The sequence below is a fragment of the Culex quinquefasciatus genome, chromosome 2 (assembly GCF_015732765.1).
Source record: "Culex quinquefasciatus strain JHB chromosome 2, VPISU_Cqui_1.0_pri_paternal, whole genome shotgun sequence".
NCBI classification, from domain to species: Eukaryota; Metazoa; Arthropoda; class Insecta; order Diptera; family Culicidae; genus Culex; species Culex quinquefasciatus.
The window spans coordinates 88,712,048-88,730,517 of NC_051862.1; the positions used below are offsets into that span (position 1 = coordinate 88,712,048).

Genomic DNA, 18,470 nt, shown 5'->3' on the forward strand with positions numbered 1-18,470 from the left:
TAAAAGAGCTATATTTTGTTCATGGAGGAGGTTAATTTTTCCATACTCTGGGTACCCTACATGGTGAGTCGAAGAAAACATGGAAACAATTCCAAATAAGCTATAATTTTTTTGACAATTATACTTTTTAACCCCTTTAAAACTTGCAGTGCTTGCATGTTTAATATGCATCAATTTCCGGAAACGCCCCTCAAAACACAGGAAACAATCACGATAGTGATAATCGATAATCACATTTTTCCATCAAACGTTGATATGACGTGCGATGAAATTGTGGAGCCTAAGTGCAGAGATAATGAAGTTACGCTTCGGCAGAGAGTGTGACATGATAGTTGGTTAATTATGCACCAGAAGTGGTCCATGGCGTGAGCCCGATGACACGTGTTGTCTGAGATATTTATGACCGCTGGGAGAACACTAGGCCATCGTCACCCGCGCCCCGAGCCATTTCCGTATCTGTACAGAACAGAGCGAAAAAACTGTAGACAGATTTGGCAACCTGCCAGAATAGTCTCCCAATCCGGCCGTCGAGCAGTTCTGAGTGAATGCAATAATCAAATCGAAAAAAACGGTCGAAAACAACAGACCAACTATCGCGAACTGGATCGCCGTCACGGATAATAGACCGGTAATTAAGTTCATTGGCCAGCGGCGCGGAAGCGAATATTTGTCACTCGGAACGCTTGATTCGAAGAGGGATTTTTTGTGTGACAGGAGCCATAATGCACTAGACAAGTGAATAAAGTTTGATGAAAGTCCAATTGCATGCTGACAAGATACATGAATATTTGTAATGCATATTAATGTTTAATATTATCACATGACAAACAATTTTGGTTGAGTATGTTTCAGAATGAATCGAAGAGTATAATGCTCTCAACTATCTCATGCTCTCAGAGCATTCACTATACATTTTTACACTCAGTCTGAGAGATATTTCCTCTCGCATGGGTACAAGTTTGAAAAACTTGCATTTTAAAACACATTCCATGAAACTCTACTTCAGATTTTCTGAATGTTGTATGTTGAGTCAATCCTAAAAAAAAGCATTTTGGCATTTTTAAATTTAATTCAGGTGACTTGATACATACTTGTTTATGTCTACTCGTCATAATCTGCATATTATTTTCAACTTCATCAAAATAAACCCATTCTGACAGAGATTGATGGTGCACCGTGCCTCGTGGCTCTTACTCTTGACATCTCACCCGATCCTTTTCTGTGGGCCGAGCTACTTACTCAGTGTGATATTATTCAATTATCGTTTACTAATTATCACACTTTGCCGCCGCCAACGTCACAGCCGGTGGTTGATGCAGTATCAAAAGCAGTATCGAGTAACGGCCACTTACTAATATAGTAAAAATCAACCTCATGGAGACCATGGCAGACACTTCTCTTTTGCACGCATGACTTCGTACCCGTTAAGCATGTTTCTTCCATCGAGAGACATACGCGCAGAAGAGAGGAAAAGTCACGGTCAGTTTTGTTGACGATTTTTTTCTTGCTTTTTTCTGAGTTTGGTGTTTGCCATTACTATGTTAGAACGCGTGTGTGTGCTTGATTCAAGCTGTTTTTAATGAACCTGATTGGCTACTAGAGTTTTACCATGAGCTACTGAGCTGAACCTGAAACGGTTTTGCCATTAGTGGTGAATAAATTATCGATTTGTATGATTAAACGAACCAATTATATTTGTACGATCTGTTACAGATCATCATTACAAAAATTGAACTGTACTGATTTATGACATTACTATTCATTTAAAAATTTAACTTTATTGTGTACCAGAATCTCAAACTCGGTTAAATAAATAAAAAGGATGATTTTCTTTTTATTCTTTCTATACTTTCATTTTCCCATACACGAACGAAACTATTGGCAATACGCCCCCCGGGGCATGGCCTTCCTCTAACGTGGGATTTCTGCTCCAGCGCCTCTGACGAGACAGGAGAAACCGGGACCGACGTTTTACTTCACCATCCGATAGAAGCTCAGTGGATAAGGCGGGAATCGAACCCGCGTCTCATAGCATCATCGGGATCGGCAGCCGAAGCCACTACCCCTGCGCCACGAGACCCACCCATACAATTTCTTTCGAATTTCCCATACAAATTTCTTCGATCAAAAGCGATTCCTAATCCTTAAACGATCCGAAACATATTTGACACAGCATACTTAATTTTACCCGATTCGAAAAAAAATATCACTTTGTTTTTTTCCAATGTTTTGTCATTTTTCTTATCTAGTGTACATGCTTAACACAGTCTTTCCCGGGCTGATGATAAGAATAAAATGGAGATCTTCTCAATAACTAGTCAAGTCAAAATATCTGATTTTGCTATAAAAAAATCATGACCATCGATAATGAAAAGAAAAAATATTAACATCCTCAAAACTAAGATAAAAAATTGTTTTTGATTAGATCTGACGAGAAAATGCCAAAGAGTAAGACAATAACAACGTAAGTTATGGTACCGTAAAACGGGGTGACTTTGATAGCCGGGGTGACTTTGATAGGTTTGAGATTTTTCCGCAAAATGAAGAGTACAATTAAGATACGTACGGAATTGTTTAGAATCATACTGACCGTGGTAGAAAAGTGTTCAAAGTACATCAAAAAGAACTTTTCATAAAATTTTGAAAAGTTTAAAAAGTTAGTTTACTATAGTTAAGAAAATGTCGATGAAAGTCATTATTTTTAAGTTCTCAAAGTGTCATGATTGTTTCAATGAACACGATTTTGAATCGGAAAGCGGAATGCATTTTCGGATTCTTTGGACAATTTTCTACTAGGAGAAGGATAAATAAGTTTGTAAATAATAAATAATGTGTGTTTTTGAAACACAATTTAAAAAAAATCTCCAAATTTATAGGCAATTTTAGTTGAACAAAATTCATGTAAAATGTGAAAATTTGTTATTTGTGCTTTGAATTCAGTTTTAAATGCAATATAAATCGATAATTACATAAACAAAACTAGTTTTAACCAATTTCAGGCAAAATTCCAACATTTTAACAATTTTACCTAAAATTTGTTTGTATTTTGTTAAAAAGCTTATAAACTTAGTTAACTAAATACAAACATTGATTTTTTTTCTTAAAAACTATATCAGCTACTTAAGTAATGGTACATTTAACGAACAAATAAAGTTTGAACATCTAAAATATGATTTTAACAAGAAACACTATGACTATCAAAGTCACCCCGGAATGTAATTTAAGAATTTTTAACGTAACTATTTTTCTAAACACTATTGAAAAAACTTCTTTTCCAAAAAAGTGCATGGACTTTGTGTGGCCTACCCCAGTACATGTTTTAAAAATAATAATCTTGAGAAAAACCATAACTGTTGGAAAATATTCCAAAAACAAATTGAAATCCTATCAATGTCACCCCGGTTTACGGTACCTGGAAAATCATTCAATCATTAATCGCGTTTTTAAAATTTGTTATTACTTTAACTTAAGTTTTCTAGGTGTCCATAACCAAATTTGTTTTTTTTATATTGCAAATTGGCTACAACTATAGGAAAACTTTGACCAATTTCATCAAGGAAATGTTGTTCTTGTACCAAAACTATTTAAAAAAGGTAAAATTTTGAAAGTTGTTGATATACCCCAAGGAAATCAACTATTTGTTAAAAAAATTTCTAAGTGTCCATAGCTCATTTTGTTATTATTTTTAATTTAGCTCAATATTGCCAGATCTAAGGGAAAATGTGTCCCAATTTTGTCTAGGACTTTTTTTGGCCATGGAATGTGGTCTTTATACCAAAAGTGGAAAAATAAGTTGATTTTTATAATTTTTAGTATTCTGCCCAAGATAACCAAGAATTTATACGAAAATTTCCTGTAAATAGCGTAATATTGTATAATTTTTTTTATATTGTTGGATCTTTGGGTACTTTCAAACATTTTTTGTAGGTTCACTATGTTGATTATTTGCTCTCTGGGATATTATATGGGATATTATATATCTCCGCTATATTTTTCATTTTTTCGAATTTTGAACAAAGTTTATAAGCCGTCAGCCAATGATTACTGATTTTATTCAGCTTTTGAAAATATGTAACATTTAATTGAAATCAAGACAATTTTAAAATTTTACAATAAGCTAATAATTAGAATACAAAATGAAAATCTATTATTTCACAATGTAAAAAAACATATCTCTCCAAAACCAAATTGAAGTATCAGGAATATTTTGCTTTCTCTGTTATCGGATTTTCTTGTGATAGTTTTCGATAACAGAATGAGTCATTTCAAGAACAAATTTCTGTTATTATTTTGCGGTATCATAAAAGCTAATCTGGGTGTTTTAATAACAAATTTTGACCTCCTGACAATAACAGAAATTGAACTTTTTTAGTTATTTCCACCTGCTCGGATTGGAAAAAATATTTATCTTACTATGAATTCTCCAAAACATTTTGTTTCCTTAAATATTTAGCAGTTCAGTTTCTGTAATTAAACCATTAATATTTAAAAGGAATGCAGTTGACTTTTTTCCTAAGTTTTGAACTTTGTTACTAACTATTAGATTTGTTTTTGCCTTGTTGATAAAAACGATTTTTTTAAGTTCCTGCTTTTTATATACTGAAATGAAAATTAACTGACTTACTAACTTTTTTTTACTAACTTAAAATAAACAATATATTTTTCATAATCGGGTAGATTCTATTTGGGTAATTCTCTACCAACTCACACGAAATCGGGAAAAGTTGCCCCGACCCCTTTTCGATTTGCGTGAAACTTTGTCCTAAGGAGTAACTTTTGTCCCTGATCACGATTCCGAGGTCCGTTTTTTGATATCTCGTGACGGAGGGGCGGTACAACCCCTTCCATTTTTTGAACATGCGAAAAAAGAAGTGTTTTTCAATAATTTGCAGCCTGAAACGGTGATGAGATAGAAATTTGGAGTCAAAGGGACTTTTATGTAAATGGGACCATCCATAAACCACGTGGACACTTTTTGGAAAACTCAACCCCCTTTCGTGGACAATTGTCCATACAAAAAAACTTTTTGTATGGAGCGTGGACAATCGCCATACCCCCTAAAGTGTCCACGTGGTTTATGGATGGTCCCAAAATTAAACGCCCGATTTGATGGCGTACTCAGAATTCCGAAAAAACGTATTTTTCATCGAAAAAAACACTTAAAAAGTTTTAAAAATTCTCCCATTTTCCGTTACTCGACTGTAAAATTTTTTGGAACATGTCATTTTATGGAAAATTTAATGTTCTTTTCGAATCTACATTGACCCAAAAGGGTAATTTTTTCATTTAGAACAATTTTTTTCTTTTTAAAATTTCGTGTTTTTTCTAACTTTGCAGGGTTATTTTTTAGAGTGTAACAATGTTCTGCTTCTACAAAGTTGTAGACTTTTTTGTATGGAGCGTGGACAATCGCCATAACCCCCTAAAGTGTCCACGTGGTTTATGGATGGTCCCAAAATTAAACGCCCGATTTGATGGCGTACTCAGAATTCCGAAAAAACGTATTTTTCATCGAAAAAAACACTTAAAAAGTTTTAAAAATTCTCCCATTTTCCGTTACTCGACTGTAAAAATTTTTGGAACATGTCATTTTATGGAAAATTTAATGTACTTTTCGAATCTACATTGACCCAGAAACGTCATTTTTTTCATTTAGAACAAATTTTTTCATTTTAAAATTTCGTGTTTTTTCTAACTTTGCAGGGTTATTTTTTAGAGTGTAACAATGTTCTACAAAGTTGTAGAGCAGACAATTACAAAAATTTGGATATATAGACATAAGGGGTTTGCTTATAAACATCACGAGTTAATGCGATTTTACGAAAAAAAAGTTTTAAAAAAGTTACTTTTAGCGTTTCTATTTGTTTCGTCGTCCGTGTCTGTCGCGGGTGACCATGAACGGCCATGATCGATGACGACCAACTTTTTCAATACTTTTTTTCCTAAAATCGCGATAACTCGTGATGTTTATAAGCAAATCCCTTATGTCTATATATCCAAATTTTTGTAATTGTCTGCTCTACAACTTTGTAGAATATTGTAACACCTTAAAAAATAACCATGGAAAGTTTGAAAAAACAAGAAATTTTAAAATGAAAAAAAATGTTCTAAATGAAAAAATACCCTTCTGGGTCAATGTAGATTCGAAAAGAACATTAAATTACCCAGAAAAATAACATGTTCCAATTTTTTTTACAGTCAAGTAACGGAAAATGGGAGAAGTTTTAAAACTTTTTAAGTGTTTTTTTCGATGAAAAATACGTTTTTTCGGAATTCTGAGTACGCCATCAAATCAGGCGTCTAATTTTACATAAAAGTCCCTTTGACACAAAATTTCTATCTCATCACCGTTTCCGGCTGCAAATTATTGAAAAACACCTCTTTTTTCGCATGTTCAAAAAATGGAAGGGGTTGTACCGCCCCTCCGTCACGAGATATCAAAAAACGGACCTCGGAATCGTGATCAGGGACAAAAGTTACCCCGTAGGACAAAGTTTCACGCAAATCGAAGAGGGTCGATGTTCTGTTGAAGTTGAAGTTGTAGAAAGTTGGGAAAGTATTCGATTTTCAGTTTCCATATGGTCTCTAGTTTGTTGAAAGGTAAACAATTAGCAAACAAATCTTTATTAATGAAAAATATTTAAAAGGTCGTGCATTGCGAGAATCCGATTTTTTTTTCAAAAAAAATTTGTTGTGATGAGTGAGTGTACCTGGTTTGTTTTTGTTTTTTTTTCGAAAAATCCTTACATACAAGCAGTGCACAAGCCACAACAATCGTCCAAGGGGTCATTCTTATGCAAAATTAGCCACAACAATCGTCCAAGGGGTCATTCTTATGCAAAATTAGCTGAACATTCCGAAAAAATGACTTTCAAAAGAACACGTTTGAGTTTTTGGGGTTCAAAATTCGAAAAACTGGTCAAAAATGGTCAAAATCATAACTTTTTCAAAAAACTTTTATGTAAAATTCTGATAACTCGTGAAAAATACATGCAAACCCCTTATGTCTATATAACAAATTATTTGTAAAATGTAGCCTTGCAAAGTTAGAAAAAACACGTAAATTCAAAATAAAATAAAAATGCTCTAAATGAAAAAATTACCCTTCTGGGTTATTTCAGATTCAAAAAGAACATCAAATTTCCCATAAAATGACATGTCTCACGTACCGCCGCACCGTCACGAAAAATAGACCTCGGATTCATGATCAGGGACCAAAATTACCCCTTAAAGCATAGTTTCACGAAAATCGAAGAGGGGTCGGGGCAACTTTTTCCGATTTCGTGTGAGTTGGTGGAGAATAATTATAAACATAATATATTGGCTACAAAAATCCTGCGCAAAAAATTAAAAATCAAACTTAGTAATCAAACGTTAACATTTCAACGATAATAAAGTTTGTCAATATTGTTACAAATTGCATGCAAAATATACAAAAGAAATCGGACTAATTTTCCTTTTAACTTTGGGGAAACCTCATTCGGTCATCCTTAACATTAAGGGGAAAAAAATCCAATCTCCAGATTGGTAGCAGTAAATTTTTGTTGTTGTTGTTATTAAAGTAGGAAAAAGGTGTTTTTTTGAATAAAGTATCTGTTCCAACAGTAATGTTCAAAAAACCTGATGATTATCGATTACTCACCCAAATACAGCGTAAAAACGGTGCATAGCGCCAGCTGCGTATCGTTGAGGACCATCTCTCTCCCACGAGATCTGCAAAGCAAACTGCACGTTCACAGGACCTGCACTGCAATCAATTTCTTCCTGTTCCGGACGACGACCAAAACACATAAATCTTCCACCTTTTTACTGGCCACTACCGCTGCTGCTGCTATGCTACTATTTTCAGCCCCCTTTTCCTCACTTTCACTGCAGGTTTTTCGCATGCAACGGAAATAATAGAAGATCGTTTGTTTTGTTAGTTTGTTTTTGGCACACCTTGAATTCAAAACATCAGCCTTTTAATACACAATCCTATTTGTTTACTAATTTTTTTTAAAAGCAGTTGATCTATTCATGCTTCATATTTCATGGTCACTTTTTTCCTGAATCAGGAAATGTTCAATTGTTGCCGTTCTTGATTTGAGAACCAGAACAAAACTCTTCAACAAAAACGTTAAACACAAAACTTCCAAACCAAATTGAGCCACCTAATAGCTCTGTCATTTTAAACATCCTAAGAGTAAAAAAAACCCGTAAAGTACCCATGAAATCGAAATTGCAACAGCAAACGAAAAAAACTTAACATCGCGTGCGTTATGGAGATTTAGTCATTTTTTAACGTCCATTCAAACTGTAGAATGATATCCGTGTGCGCTGTTCATTCCGAGCAATTAGGAACTGCTCTCTGATGAAACTCACGCGCACATTTTATTTGTTCGACTTTGGTTTTTAAACTCGAGTTGAGACTAAATTGTTATGCTTCAGTAAATTCGTTTAACCCTTGCCTGAAGGTACCGTTCTGCTCGAGAGTTGAGAAATACTTTTAGAAATTTTCGATAAATTCAATCAAAACATTGAGGTTTTATTATCAATTCAAATTTTAAAAATAATAAAAATCGCAAGAAAATCGAAATTTAAAAAAAAACTCTAAAAATCTGAGCTCAAAACCATTTTGATGCCACTGTTCAATGTTAAAGGGCGAATTGCTTGTTTGCTAAAACTTTGACTTTGGAGGTGTGCCTGCAATGTTTTTGACGAGTTGTGTTTTTCCACTGACGAGTTGACGCTGGGCGTTTTCACACAGCGCCGGTCTGGCTAATTTGTTCTTAAATTGCTACAATTGTTTGTTTTGTTTTGTTTTCTCATTTCTCGTTGTTTCCATGAAATATATGCCTGTTGTCACTAAGAATAATTAGTGTAGATTTTTTAGAAAAATCGACTACTTTTGGAATTTGCTAGCAACTTTCAATGAAATTATTACAAAAAAGAAATACTTTTACCTTATAGAAGATATTGAGATATTTGAAACTGCAGACAATATTATAAAAAGAAGTACTTTTTAAGATTTTATTTGTTATTAACTTTATGTAATGATTAATGATAAATGGCCTTGTTTTTGCTAATCGTTTTTAATTCGAAAAAATACCGATATATTATGACAGTGCGTCCAGACTTACTGTATGCCTACTTTGAACATCATGTCTTTAAGCCTATGTGTCAGTTTCGACAAATTGAGAGATACAACAGAGTTGCCAGATTTTGCTAGTTAACCATTAAAGGCTTTAAAAAAAACTTCAAACATGTTGAGTAAGATGGTTCTTAAAATCAATCAAATAATATTAAATAATAATTAGATTGCTCTGCAACAATTGAAACACTTGAAGAAACTTTCAAATTGACTATTTCGAAGAACTCATAAAAATCAAATCATCACTCCTAAATCTCCTAACAAATTCATCTCTGACAGCGCAGGATATCATCACGATTTCGTTGTCATCGCCCCTCGTTCGAATCTTCTGGATGTTCTCACTTTGTGCACTTCTTCTAAACAAACCAAACGATCTTCTCTAGCCGATTTTTGTTTGTTTTTCCACCGAACAAGAATTGACCTTCAACACTGCCTGATTACCAACCACACACGACGACAATGTTTCCCTCGGCGCGCGTCAATTTTCAAGTGCAACCTCGTTAACCGTGACTTTACGCGACATTAACCTCTTCTACACCCAACGGTCACGCACGCAGCCCAAAAATTGCACAACCCTGCTAACCTCTACTCTACTCTTTCGCTCAACCTGCAGATCAACCTACAGATCAGCCTGATGTCAAGCGTGTCTAATTGGGCGATTTAAGAATGATCTGAACCACTGTTGTAAAAGGGTCTATTGCGGATTGTTTGTAAACCAACTTTGCATTGATCACAAACCGACTTAGGCCCTTTAGATTTGTACTTTGATACTCTTTTGGTAATAAAATTAAATTTAAAGTTGTAATCAAAGTCAGATTACAAGTAGTTATCAACTCATTTCAATATAATATCTAACTTAGATCTTAAACTCAAAACACCTCGTACCACTTCTCACTTGCTGGAACCAACCGTAATACAACTTGTCGCGCGCCCCTTAAACCGAACGTTACGACCTGTTACTGTTATGTTTACTCGCCAACCCGCCAAACGGTATTGTCGGTATCGCTAATATAGCCAGTAAGTCATGTACACGCCGCGATCGCTAATCGACTGACGGCTGCTAGCGGATCGAGTCGTTTAAACTTCACTAAGCCGGCATCAGGCTGATAGGTTTACCACTACTCTCCAGTTGCGAGTACTACGCGATGCCTCCCGGCCGAAGCCGATGCGATACGATACGATGTGGTGCCGAAAGCGAAATCACTGCCGAATAATATAGATAAATCAAATCGTAAATCGCGCGACGCTGACGACGACGAGGGAGTTGTACGCGAATGCAAGGTGTAAACAGAACTTCCGAAGAAGATCTTTGCGCACTGGGCTGGACAGGAGGATCACAAAAGATAAAGAATTCATCTGAATTATTGAACATTAAACATTAAACATTAAACATTAAACATTAAACATTAAACATTAAACATTAAACATTAAACATTAAACATTAAACATTAAACATTAAACATTAAACATTAAACATTAAACATTAAACATTAAACATTAAACATTAAACATTAAACATTAAACATTAAACATTAAACATTAAACATTAAACATTAAACATTAAACATTAAACATTAAACATTAAACATTAAACATTAAACATTAAACATTAAACATTAAACATTAAACATTAAACATTAAACATTAAACATTAAACATTAAACATTAAACATTAAACATTAAACATTAAACATTAAACATTAAACATTAAACATTAAACATTAAACATTAAACATTAAACATTAAACATTAAACATTAAACATTAAACATTAAACATTCGACGAAACAGAGCACACAGACAAAAGACAAAAGACAAAAGACAAAAGACAAAAGACAAAAGACAACAGACAAAAGACAAAAGACAAAAGACAAAAGACAAAAGACAAAAGACAAAAGACAAAAGACAAAAGACAAAAGACAAAAGACAAAAGACAAAAGACAAAAGACAAAAGACAAAAGACAAAAGACAAAAGACAAAAGACAAAAGACAAAAGACAAAAGACAAAAGACAAAAGACAAAAGACAAAAGACAAAAGACAAAAGACAAAAGACAAAAGACAAAAGACAAAAGACAAAAGACAAAAGACAAAAGACAAAAGACAAAAGACAAAAGACAAAAGACAAAAGACAAAAGACAAAAGACAAAAGACAAAAGACAAAAGACAAAAGACAAAAGACAAAAGACAAAAGACAAAAGACAAAAGACAAAAGACAAAAGACAAAAGACAAAAGACAAAAGACAAATGGAAAAACAAACAAAAATCGGCTAGAGAAGATCGTTTGGTTTGTTTAGAAGAAGTGCACAAAGTGAGAACATCCAGAATTTATTTTTAATTGTTTAAAATTGTTTAAAATTGTTTAAAATTGTTTAAAATTGTTTAAAATTGTTTAAAATTGTTTAAAATTGTTTAAAATTGTTTAAAATTGTTTAAAATTGTTTAAAATTGTTTAAAATTGTTTAAAATTGTTTAAAATTGTTTAAAATTGTTTAAAATTGTTTAAAATTGTTTAAAACTGTTTAAAATTGTTTAAAATTGTTTAAAATTGTTTAAAATTGTTTAAAATTGTTTAAAATTGTTTAAAATTGTTTAAAATTGTTTAAAATTGTTTAAAATTGTTTAAAATTGTTTAAAATTGTTTAAAATTGTTTAAAATTGTTTAAAATTGTTTAAAATTGTTTAAAATTGTTTAAAATTGTTTAAAATTGTTTAAAATTGTTTAAAATTGTTTAAAATTGTTTAAAATTGTTTAAAATTGTTTAAAATTGTTTAAAATTGTTTAAAATTGTTTAAAATTGTTTAAAATTGTTTAAAATTGTTTAAAATTGTTTAAAATTGTTTTAAATTGTTTTAAATTGTTTTAAATTGTTTTAAATTGTTAAAAATTGTTTAAAATTGTTTAAAATTGTTCAAAATTGCTCAAAATTGTTTCAAATTGCTTAAAATTGTTTAAAATTGTTAAAAATTTGTTAAACATTGTTTAAAATTGTTTAAAATTGTTTAAAGTTGTTTAAAATTGTCTAAAATTGTTTCAAAAAAATCAAATTATTCGCTCTACAGCATTGCCTTGGCGTTCTCGATTGCGAGATTCCTACTCGAAACTAGGTGTCCGAAGGCTTGATTGTTGAGGCAATTGCAAACCTCTTTTTACACCTTAGCTTCCGTCCACCCCGGAATTCGAACTGACGACCTTTGGATTGTGAGTCCAACTGCCTACCAGCGACTCCACCAGGACAGGACCCAGGGAGACGACTCCTACACCTGGATTGAGCTAACGACCTAACCTTTTTAGGTTAGCCCGGGGCTAACATTTACTTCCCGTCCGACGGAAGGCGTGATCAGACAAATTTCGTCTCAAAATTTGCCACCGGGACCTTCTGGGATCGAACCCAGGCCGACTGGGTGAGAGGCAATCACGCTTACTCCTACACCACGGTCCCGGCTTTAAAATTGTTTAAAATTATTTAAACTTTTTTGAAATTGTTTAAAATTGTTTAAAATTGTTTAAAATTGTTTAAAATTGTTTAAAATTGTTTAAAATTGTTTAAAATTGTTTAAAATTGTTTAAAATTGTTTAAAATTATTTAAAATTGTTTAAAATTGTTTAAAATTGTTTAAAATTGTTTAAAATTGTTTAAAATTGTTTAAAATTGTTTAAAATTGTTTAAAATTGTTTAAAATTGTTTAAAATTGTTTAAAATTGTTTAAAATTGTTTAAAATTGTTTAAAATTGTTTAAAATTGTTTAAAATTGTTTAAAATTGTTTAAAATTGTTTAAAATTGTTTAAAATTGTTTAAAATTGTTTAAAATTGTTTAAAATTGTTTAAAATTGTTTAAAATTGTTTAAAATTGTTTAAAATTGTTTAAAATTGTTTAAAATTGTTTAAAATTGTTTAAAATTGTTTAAAATTGATTAAAATTGTTTAAAATTGTTTAAAATTGTTTGAAATTGTTTAAAATTGTTTAAAGTTGTTTAAAAAATTTTAAATTGTTTAAAATTGTTTAAAATTGTTTAAAATTGTTTAAAATTGTTTAAAATTGTTTAAAATTGTTTAAAATTGTTTAAAATTGTTTAAAATTGTTTAAAATTGTTTAAAATTGTTTAAAATTGTTTCAAATTGTTTCAAATTGTTTAAAATTGTTTAAAATTGTTTGAAATTGTTTAAAATTGTTTAAAATTGTTTAAAGTTGTTTAAAATTGTTTAAAATTGTTTAAAATTGTTTAAAATTGTTTAAAATTGTTTAAAGTTGCTTAAAATTGTTTAAAATTGTTTAAAATTATTTAAAATTGCTTTAAATTTTTTTAAATTGTTTAAAATTGTTTAAACTTGTTTAAAATTGTTTAAAAATGTTTAGAATTGGTTAAAATCGTTCAAAATTGTTTAAAATTGTTTAAATTTTTTTTAAATTGTTGAAAATTTAATAGTAAAAAAATATATGAAATGGTTTCAAATTGTTTAAATTTCTTAAAATTATTAAAACTGTTTATAACTGTTTTTAGGTTAGGTTTAAAGCTATTTGAAATTGTTTTGAATGATTAAAAAAATCTTAAATTGTTTGAGATTAAGCGTGTAAAATTGTTTAAAATTGCTTGAAATTATTTAAAAAAAAATGGATTAAATTGATTTCAATTGTATTAAACAGGTTTTTTATTGGGTAATTCTCCGCCAACTCACACAGCAGTTGCCCCGACCCCTCTTCGATTTGCGTGAAACTTTGTCCTAAGGGGTAACTTTTGTCCCTGATCACGAATCCGAGGTCCGTTTTTTGATATCTCGTGACGGAGGGGCGGTACGACCCCTTCCATTTTTGAACATGTGAAAAAGAGGTGTTTTTCAATAATTTGCAGCCTGAAACGGTGATGAGATAGAAATTTGGTGTCAAAGGGACTTTTGTGTAAAATTAGACGCCCGATTTGATGGCGTACTCAGAATTCGAATAAACGTATTTTCATCGAAAAAACACTAAAAAGTTTTAAAATTATCCCATTTTCCGTTACTCGACTGTAAAAATTTTTGGAACATGTCATTTTATGGGAAATTTAATGTACTTTTCGAATCTACATTGTCCCAGAAGGGTCATTTTTTCATTTAGAACAAAATTTTTCATTTTAAAATTTCGTGTTTTTTCTAACTTTGCAGGGTTATTTTTTAGAGTGTAACAATGTTCTACAAAGTTGTAGAGCAGACAATTACAAAAATTTTGATATACAGACATAAGGGGTTTGCTTATAAACATCACGAGTTATCTCGATTTTACGAAAAAAAGTTTTGAAAAAGTTGGTCGTCATCGATCATGGCCATTCATGGTCACCCGTGACAGACACGGACGACGAAACAAAGAGAAACGCAAAAAGTAACTTTTTCAAAACTTTTTTTCGTAAAATCGCGATAACTCGTGATGTTTATAAGCAAACCCCTTATGTCTATATATCAAAATTTTTGTAATTGTCTGCTCTACAACTTTGTAGAACATTGTTACACTCTAAAAAATAACCCTGCAAAGTTAGAAAAACACGAAATTTTAAAATGAAAAATTTGTTCTAAATGAAAAATGACCCTTCTGGGACAATGTAGATTCGAAAAGTACATTAAATTTCCCATAAAATGACATGTTCCAAAATTTTTACAGTCGAGTAACGGAAAATGGGAGAATTTTAAAACTTTTTAGTGTTTTTTCGATGAAAATACGTTTATTCGGAATTCTTAGTACGCCATCAAATCGGGCGTCTAATTTACATAAAAGTCCCTTTGACACCAAATTTCCATCTCATCACCGTTTCAGGCTGCAAATTGTTGAAAAACACCTCTTTTTCGCATGTTCAAAAATGGAAGGGGTCGTACCGCCCCTCCGTCACGAGATATCAAAAAACGGACCTCGGATTCGTGATCAGGGACAAAAGTTACCCCTTAGGACAAAGTTTCACGCAAATCGAAGAGGGGTCGGGGCAACTTTTCCCGATTTCGTGTGAGTTGGTAGAGAATTACCCTATTTGTTTTTAACAAATAATTGCTGTTATCAAAAATTGTTAAATAATCAAAGATGTTTTGAATTATTGAAAAATAATAAGAAGCTTATTTCAATTTGTCGTGCGTTTCAACCCAGTGCCAACACTATTTTCAATGCGACACCTCACAAACGATTCTTCGTCACCTGCGAACCTGTTCGTGTTACGACTTATAACTCCTCTAATTTGTATACCTACCTTCCTTTCTGCGCTGATAAGACAAAAGGACTTGGCGTGGTTCTTAGGAACGAACAAATTTCGAAGAAGACGAAGAATCACACAATGGCTATTTTTGTTGAATTCTTCTAACGGCAGCAACTTCCTGCTAATTTATTCGAGAATGATCAACAAAACCAATAAAAAACCACAAATTCCGCTACGCAGTTGGTCTTTTCAATCCAGTTCTGCGATAGGGTTTCAGATGACGAAACTGGCCGAGCCTCTTCAGCATGGTGCACACGTTTGAGAACTTGATTTGAATTGGTTATGGCGATAGCAGGACAAACTGTTCCGGGTTGATAAAAATATGACTGGTTTTGTCAACAAAGGTTGGAAGAATGGAACGTATTAGAAATAAAAGCAAGTCATTCTGAATCATAAAATGTCTGGAAGTTTCCGAAGCAATAAAATTCTAATATTTTGAATTTTGTTTGTTACCTTTATAATATTTAAAATAAATATAAGGAATTAAAAAAAAAATGAACTTCAATACAAAACTTTTACCGGTTTATAAAGCAATCTTTTTAAACATGTTATTACATGCAAAAAGGCTGAAATTAATTGGCCATTTCTATTAATAAATCTCACAAATCATTCCCTCCTCAAATCGTAAAGTACAGATTCATCCATCGGCGACATCACTAATTATACAGCAAGTCCACTTTGCAGTGCACCTCATGGAAGCCGGCGCAGCAGTTCCTAACGGCTGCCCGTTGATCCACTGATGCCGGCGACGACGACGACCTTGTGCGTTACGATTTGATTTGCCTCCGCGACCGTAACCGTAAGCTAAATAGTGATGGCGGTGGTGGCGGCGGAGGAACCGGTTCCAAATAGCACCTTTTTTGCTGTGATATTCTCGGGGCTCTCAGCTGATGTGCGTAGGCTGGTTCGAAACAATTTTTGGAATGAAAATTGCATGGCTTATTTTTTTAAAATTGAACAGTACAAAAAATATGATGGAAGGATGTAAAATTACAAAATAGAAAGTCGTATTATTGATGTAACATACAGAGACATAAAACTAAAAGGCATTCAAGTATCTAACTGAAAACGACCAAAATGCATACGGGACATTTATACGAACATGGGCAGTTAAAAGCAGTGATAGATTAGAAAATTCAAAAAGAAAAAATAATAATTTCGCTTTGTTCATGAGTTTTATATGTCAAAAATTTTGATTATATCAAATTATATCAAATATTTGCACATTTATCAAACGGCATCGATTCAAATTAAATATTGACGATATGTTTTTTGCAGGGCTGCGGAGTCGGGTCATATTTCAAGCGACTCCGACTCCGACTCCGGCTTTCTGGAATTAGCCGACTCCGACTCCGACTCCGGCTCCGGCTTTCAGATCCAACCGACTCCGACTCGGACTCCAACTCCGGCTTACCAACTCTAGCCGACTCCGACTCCAGCTTTCAAAAAATGGTTGGCTCCGACTCCGACTCCACAGAATTTTAAATATTATTTCGAAAACATTGATAAATAGGATTATTTAAAAACTCTTTAAGTGGAAAAAAAACTGGAAAAAAGTTTCTAGTTCTACAAATTTAGGCGTTGTTGAAACAGAAATTTAAAAAAACGCCAGTTTTGAAGGCATTTTCAGAAGAACTGTTTGATAAGTAAATTTGGATTTATTTACTTAACCTCAATTTTTCATTAAATCAATGATCATTGAAAGAAAGCTGGCCTTGATTATTGATTTAACATATAAATTCAATTTGCTCACTTTTAAGTTGACATTTATAAGAAGCACAGTGACTATCATAGTCACCTTGTATTTTTAAATAACAAATTTTAAACGAAACTATTTTTTAAAGCTCCATTGAAATTTTTAAAACGTACATGGACATCACGCCAAGACTGAAGAAGTTTATTATTACAAATCAACGTATCTAAAAAAAATCTTCGTGGTAAGAACGCTTAAGGGGTCCTTTTCAAATATCCGTGACCTAGAAAATATTTTACCTCAGAATTTTGGATATATTTTAATTTTAATTTTTTTTTATATATTTAAAAGGAGGCGCGGGATACTTCGTGCATCTTCACCTAAAACGAAGCTTAATGAATGGTTGTGCGCCTCCATAAAATATATATGAAAAAACTTAGAATTGGATAAAAAACAAAAATCCACAGGATAAATATTTTCTAGGTCACGGATATTTTTTTATCTTAAAATCCTGTCCTATCCTGAAATCTTGACAATATTTATATCTTGACAACAATATCAAAATAGTTTGCCTAATGATCAACATTCTCAGACACTTTTAATTTTTTGTACAAAGTTTTAAACAAAATGCGCATGTTGAGTTTCAAGTAATAGATTGTTATAATCGTTGAATATTTATTGGAAGAGTTACCCGGTCAGTGATTTTTTTGTTTTCGATTTCCATAAATAGTGATTATTATTTATATTTTTTGATGTACCTCGTAACTTTTTTCCTGAACATTGATTTACTTAAAACCACCAAGACATTCACTATCGGGGTATAAAATGACTGTGTGTGTACTTTTTTTCAGAAAGAACCAGATTAAATTTGGTCAAATTTGAGTTTAAAGGGTTTATTAGTAAAAGGAGTCAGTAAAAAATCACTTAAATATTTCTGACTACAAAACCAATATTGTTTTTATTTTATTTTTTTTTTTTTGAGTTATGATGATACTACATACTTGGGTAACAGCTGAACAGGTTATCATTTAGTGATCTCTAAAAAAATAAAAATGACAACGCAGCGCATGCAATTGAAAACAAAAAATAAAAATATAAGAAGTTATGTAAATTAATCTGTTTTATAGCAAATACTAAAAAATAAACATAATTTTTGTTGAATTTAAGATAACTTCGACTCCGACTCCAACTCCGGGTAATCAGAAATTTTCGGCTCCGACTCCGACTCCGACTCCAGCTAATAAAATTTAGCCGACTCCGGCTCCGACTTCGACTCCAGCTGTTCGAATTTTTACGACTCCGACTCCGACTCCGACTCCGACTCCAGGCTTCCCAAAAAGACCCGACTCCACCGACTCCGGCTCCGACTCCGACTCCACAGCCCTGATTTTTTGAACAGATTTCGTAACCCAAATTTAAAAGGTCAAGGCTTCCT

At 32.3% G+C, this 18,470-nt stretch overlaps 2 protein-coding genes across 8 annotated transcripts in view; one reads left to right on the top strand and one right to left on the bottom strand.

Moving 5' to 3' along the window:
* The window catches only part of LOC6051162 (lipase member H), a 74,936-nt gene extending 64,732 nt beyond the window's left edge, over positions 1-10,204 (bottom strand). Inside the window, exons 1-2 of one of the 7 annotated variants that reach the window (XM_038254844.1) lie at positions 10,040-10,204; positions 7,643-7,869 (exon numbers count right to left, since the gene is read on the bottom strand). In XM_038254844.1, coding sequence (XP_038110772.1) covers positions 7,643-7,697 — 55 coding nt within the window. In that variant the 5' untranslated portion in view covers positions 7,698-7,869; positions 10,040-10,204. Of the gene's footprint in view, positions 1-7,642; positions 8,563-10,008 lie in introns of those variants that run through there. The other 6 variants (XM_038254845.1, XM_038254842.1, XM_038254841.1 and 3 more) reach the window with 6 other exon arrangements.
* The window catches only part of LOC119766089, a 125,339-nt gene that overhangs the window by 83,549 nt on the left and 23,320 nt on the right, over positions 1-18,470 (top strand). The window lies entirely within an intron of this gene.